The sequence below is a fragment of the Siphateles boraxobius genome, unplaced genomic scaffold (assembly GCF_051911475.1).
Source record: "Siphateles boraxobius isolate OS27281-9 unplaced genomic scaffold, OSU_SipBor_1 16, whole genome shotgun sequence".
Lineage (NCBI taxonomy): Eukaryota > Metazoa > Chordata > Actinopteri > Cypriniformes > Leuciscidae > Siphateles > Siphateles boraxobius.
The window spans coordinates 8,221,005-8,226,341 of NW_027508766.1; the positions used below are offsets into that span (position 1 = coordinate 8,221,005).

Sequence of the window (5,337 nt, forward strand, 5' to 3'; positions counted from 1 at the left end):
AGATTCATCACTCCAGGTCACGCCATAGAAGCAACATGTCTGCGCCCTGAACACATGTGTAAATAAAAATGGAGAGTAAAATAACCTTACCCATGGGTTAACATGAGCAAAACGTTTTGAAAGTATCCACTTGTGCAGTGGAAACGGATTTCAGAAATGACCTTACGGCTTTGCGAGACGTTTGTACGCAGATCTCAGCTATTTTCAACGATCTGCAAACTGACTTCAGCTCCAGAACAAGCGCCACTGTATCTGCGAGTATCAGGTGATTTGTAGGTTATACACAGTGTGTTTACTGTAATTGTCTCGACGAACTGATTTTTTGGAAGAATATGCTAGACGTCAAACTGGTTGTTTTTAGTTTTATTCGCCACCAGAAATAAAACAAAATGCATAGAAAAACAACAACGTCAGCAATGTAAGTTAATAGCTTTCATTTTACCTGTCACTTGTCCTTTATTTGTTCACTTCACAGGTTGCTCAGTTTTTCGTCCCCAGACCGTAAGGAAATGTCTCTTTCACTGTACTCCGGCCAGTTTGGTGTCTTCAGATGCTTTTTTGGGCAGATTGCAGAAGGGGAGACCGTTTGTGTCCGATGAGGGTCTCTGTCATCACCCCGTCTCTGTTTCATCGGACAGCGGTAAGAATATCTCCAGCCCTTCTTAAAGCTTCAATACTGTTGTTTTAGAGATAACATGTGGAAAACACAGTTCTTTGAATCTTATCTTAACGGATTTTTATGATGTTATAGCCTAGTCGTTAAACTAATTTTGTGTGTGTGTATTTTCTGCTCTCAGGTCATCAATTTTCCTTATTGCTAAAGGAACCTGATCAACCTGAAAATGCCAAATCTCTTAAAGTGGCAATAGTGGGCTCACCGAATGCAGGGAAATCCACACTGACTAATCAGTTGCTGGGTCGGAAGGTGATATTATACTGTTATATGGAAAAACAAAAACAACTATCCCTTTAAACTTATGTCTTTTGTCTTAACTGTTAGAACACTATTTTCTTACAGTTGTTTGCGGTTTCTGAGAAAGTGCACACAACAAGAGCACGTGCTGTTGGCGTCCTGACAGAGGATGACACACAAATCGTAAGTACCTCTTCAAGCCCATGCTAAATGTCCAAATTAATGTCTAGTCTGTTTAGGAAATATCCTATGTGTTTGATTCGCATTTTCTGACCATCTTTTTTTATCAGATTCTGTTGGATACCCCTGGCCTCACCACACCAATAAAGGCTAAAAGGTGAGTATGTAGTAGAGCAGTTTCTTAATAACATTAGGTGAAGTGTATAATTGTTTGCGTGTTAAAAATACTTTCTCCTGTCCCAGTTTAATATTCAGATATCTACTCAGAAACTAATCTTGATTATTTTGTTATGTGTTTAACAGACACCAGCTGGAGAAATCGCTCCTAGTGGATCCTTTTGAGTCGCTACAAGAAGCTGATCTAGGTAGCAAAATCTTAGTTTTCTTGTTTATTTCTTAGTCTGTTAAAAAAAAGAGTCAGTATCCATCTTTGTGTGATGGTTGTGTCATGTTGTTATTAGGGCTGACCTCTAGTAGTCAACTAAACGTTAGTCGGCGAAAAGAGGCTTAGTCAACCAAAATTGTATTAGCTGGTTAGTCGCAGGAAAAAAAAAAAAACTCAGCAGAAAGTCACTCAGTCCGCGAGGGACTGACATATTGTTAACGGCGGGTCCTTATGGTAATTACAGTATGCCGGGCAGGAAATCTAAACGTTCGCCTTTCATCCATCGACCTCAAATATGGCTTAACATTTAAAACATGTTAGTAGCAACTTTACTTAGCTGCTTGCTCTAACGTTAACCTAGTTAAATATGCACTATTATTAATATTAAGGTGATGATACACAGGGCAACTTTTTTGAGCAATGTTGTCGAGCGATGTTGCTTGGGCACTTTCCCATTGAGAATGGGCAACAAGTATCTGGATACTTTAGATCGGTCGTGGGCCCTGTGTCTCACTTGACGGCAGCATTGCCCAAAAAGTTGTCCTGCTGTGTATCATCACCTCTAGGCGCCTATCCAAGTGTTTCTGCAGAGTGCGGAAGCTAAAGTATTAGCTGGGCCAATCACTTGGATTTTTTCCTGAAAACAGCAGAAACAACTTAAAATACTGAGTCATTTGTGGTCTTTCAGATAAGAGTAATAAATCATTCGAAATACACTCACAATAACAAACCGATGTACTTTGTAAAATAAAGAAAACAAACAGGATGTGCTTTCTGCCGTCTCTGTCTCCGTGAACTTGAGTGCGTCACAAAAATGAACCGGAACTCAGCGTATGCTACTTGCCTCACAGACATGATAAATATATCTATAGAAATGTCTACTTTTAAACAAATCAATTCAAATCTAAAACAAATACTCTCTGTTTATGTAATCTGTATGAAAGGTGCATTTGAATAAACATTTGTTTATTAATAAATAATTAAAATTATGTACATTTTGTCGTTTTAACATAATGTTATTAATTAAAATGCTAAAAAAGGTAAATTTCAGCTTAGATAGGAGGGCCTTTGAATATAGTCTTGGATGAAGACGGGCCTTGGAGGAAAAAAGATTTGAGAACCACTGGATTATGACTCATGTGCTGCATCATCTTTTTCTCCTTTTCTCCTATGTATTTGCAGTGGTGGTGTTAGTTGACATGTCTGATAAATGGACCCGCAGTAAGCTGGACTATGAGGTGCTGAAGTGTCTGGCCATGAACTCTGATGTCCCTGCCATCCTTGTCCTCAATAAGGTATTAGCTATGTCATTTTGCATTGATCTCTCCCAGTCTTGACCGTAAGATTAATTTGTGGAGGAAATTACCATCGCTTTTTTTTCCATGGATGTCCCATCTCTCGTCTGACAGCGAGAGGGGGGTTGTATTGCTGTAATTGCTATCACAGAAATGAATGTCACTATCAAACTCAATGAATGATTTACATCTGGGCTGGTACACTTAGAGGGGCTTTAAAATAGATGATAAAGCAAAGCATCGACTCTTAATGCACAGGTGGACCTTCTGAAGAACAAAACGCTGCTGCTAGACATCACGGCACAGCTGACTGAGGGGGTGGTGAATGGAAAGAAGATTAAGATTCGTGGCGCAGTGAAACAATGTATGAAATTAGCAGCTGAACCCCACAACATTGAAAAAACTCTTTCTGAGAGCATGCAGGACGGGGTGTCTCAGGAGGGTCAGGACAAAGACAGACTGAGCCAAGAGACGCTGAAGGCCCTGAGGAGCCGCAGGGGGTGGCCACATTTTAAGGACGTATTCATGTTAAATTCTCTTGACAGAGAAGATGTGGAAACATTAAAGGTTAGAGAACACATTTAAGACTACAAGAAAATGACATTTGCTTTGAAAATAAAAACTGACATTTTAATCATATGCTTCTCAGCCTTCATTTGCCTGTGTTTGAACATTTGTGCAACAGAGGTACCTGATCGAAGCTGCAAAGCCTCGCCAATGGCAGTACCACAGTGAAGTACTGACAGATCAGGGTCCGGAGGAGGTGTGCAATAACACCATCAGAGAGAAACTACTACAGTATCTCCCTAAGGAGGTGCCGTACACTATGTCGCAGGTGGGTTATGATTTGTGGTATATGCACTGCTGTTCAAAAGTTGTTCAAATGCTGCATTTATTTAATCACAAATACAGTGAAACAGTAATGTTGTGAAATATTATTAGTGTATTTTTGAAGAAATGTAATATGAAATGAGCACCAAATCAGCATATTTGTATGATTTCTGAAGGATCATGTGACTGGAGTACTTATGCCGAAAATTCATCTGCCATCACAGGAATAAATTACATTTTAAGATATAGTAATATGTAGTCGTATTTGCTCATTTTCTTGTTCTGGTCTGTTTTTTTCATCATTAATTTGTTGTTCTCCTGTTAGAAAAAACACATCTGAGAGCTTAAATGCTCAGAAGAATATTCTACATCATTGAAACTGGATCAGTATCTATTTTAACCCTAGTATGATTCTCATTAGTTATAAATTGGGAATTTTTTCACAAAACTGCGTCATATATCCGTCTGTCCCATCCGTCCATTCATTCTCCAGATTATTTTCTATTACTCAAAATAACAATCAACATTTTTGTATTGTTTCATGTTTTTCTTATTATTTTGGTCTTTTTACAGCAAATTGAAATCTGGAAGGAGTGTGAGGATGGGGTACTCGATATATTCATCAAACTATACGTGAAGAAAGACACTCATATGGTGAGCTCTCTGATTCCTTCTATGTTTTCTGAAAAAAAAAAATGAAAAAAAAAAACAAAACTAGCCTTCCTTGTTTTGAAAACAAATAGCTGTTTCTCTCTAGCTGAAGAAACTGTAACATTATTATACTACATGATAAAATGAAACTTTTTATTCTTTCTTTCTTGCAGAAAATGGTTATTGGTCCTGGAGGTCAGTTGATAACCAGAATAATCCAGGAAGCTGAAAATGACCTAATGAAGATTTTCTTGCGTAATGTGCGTTTAAAAATCTCTGCGAAGCTGCAGAAGTGAGGTTCACAGTTCAGATGGCGAAGGTCAGAGCCTGATGCATACAGAGGGATACGAAAACATGAAAATCATTAAGAGATTTAAAAGTGAAGAAATGGACTTGAACTGAAAATCTGTTATATTTTGGGTTATACTGTGAGGTTGATCTCAACAGATCCCCCTCATTAGGGTAGACCTTGTTTTTTTTTCAGGCTGTTATCTGTGGTGGAGTCTTGCTGTTTAACTGAAGGTCTTACGTAAAACCATTACACTGGCCTGAAATCACTCATCTGTAGGCCTGGCTTCAGCTCTTAACATGTAAGGTGGGCCACAGGACTGTGAGAGGGGTGGGACTGGAGCCGGGGCTGCTCAGCTGTGGCTGTACAACTTTAATTATTTAAAGCTATCTATGTGATATTACATTTTTCATTAGTTGAGTAAATTCATGCATCAATTTTAGTCAGTGGTAAATGTTTTGAGTAATAAAGAATAGCCAATAAAGTTCTCATGTTGCCGGACTTCCTTCGTTATGGTCACTTTATCTACAGACAGCAGAAGTCAATGCTTTTACAGCAGGTAGACAAACACACACCAATATTATGAACTACACATATGGAGTTGATGGAATAATCTCATTCAATCACTGAACACATGTAATTGTGTAAGTCTCATATGTTTTATTGTGATACACTGCCATTCAAGGATTTGATCCTTTTTTTTTGTAAATGTTTTCTGAAAAAAGTCTCTTATGCTCGCCAAGGCTACATTTATTTGTTCAAAAACAGTAAAACAGCAAAATTGTGAAATATT

At 38.2% G+C, this 5,337-nt stretch overlaps 1 protein-coding gene across 1 annotated transcript; it reads left to right on the top strand.

Annotated features, from left to right (window-relative positions):
• On the top strand, positions 1 to 5,045 carry eral1 (Era-like 12S mitochondrial rRNA chaperone 1). The gene is made up of 11 exons (XM_077231474.1): positions 1 to 265; positions 476 to 640; positions 798 to 925; positions 1,019 to 1,096; positions 1,204 to 1,250; positions 1,397 to 1,458; positions 2,661 to 2,773; positions 3,032 to 3,340; positions 3,459 to 3,608; positions 4,178 to 4,258; positions 4,429 to 5,045. The coding sequence occupies exons 1-11, from the start codon at positions 157 to 159 to the stop codon at positions 4,549 to 4,551; spliced, it is 1,365 nt and encodes a 454-aa protein (XP_077087589.1). The 5' UTR covers positions 1 to 156; the 3' UTR covers positions 4,552 to 5,045.
• Positions 5,046 to 5,337: the final 292 nt, after the last annotated feature.

Coding starts and splice junctions, on each gene's coding strand:
- eral1 (XM_077231474.1), top strand. CDS start 157: ATGACCTTACGGCTTTGCGAGACGTTTGTACGCAGATCTCAGCTATTT. Junction 1,251..1,396: donor ACACCAATAAAGGCTAAAAG/GTGAGTATGTAG, acceptor TGTGTTTAACAG/ACACCAGCTGGAGAAATCGC. Junction 3,609..4,177: donor TGCCGTACACTATGTCGCAG/GTGGGTTATGAT, acceptor GTCTTTTTACAG/CAAATTGAAATCTGGAAGGA.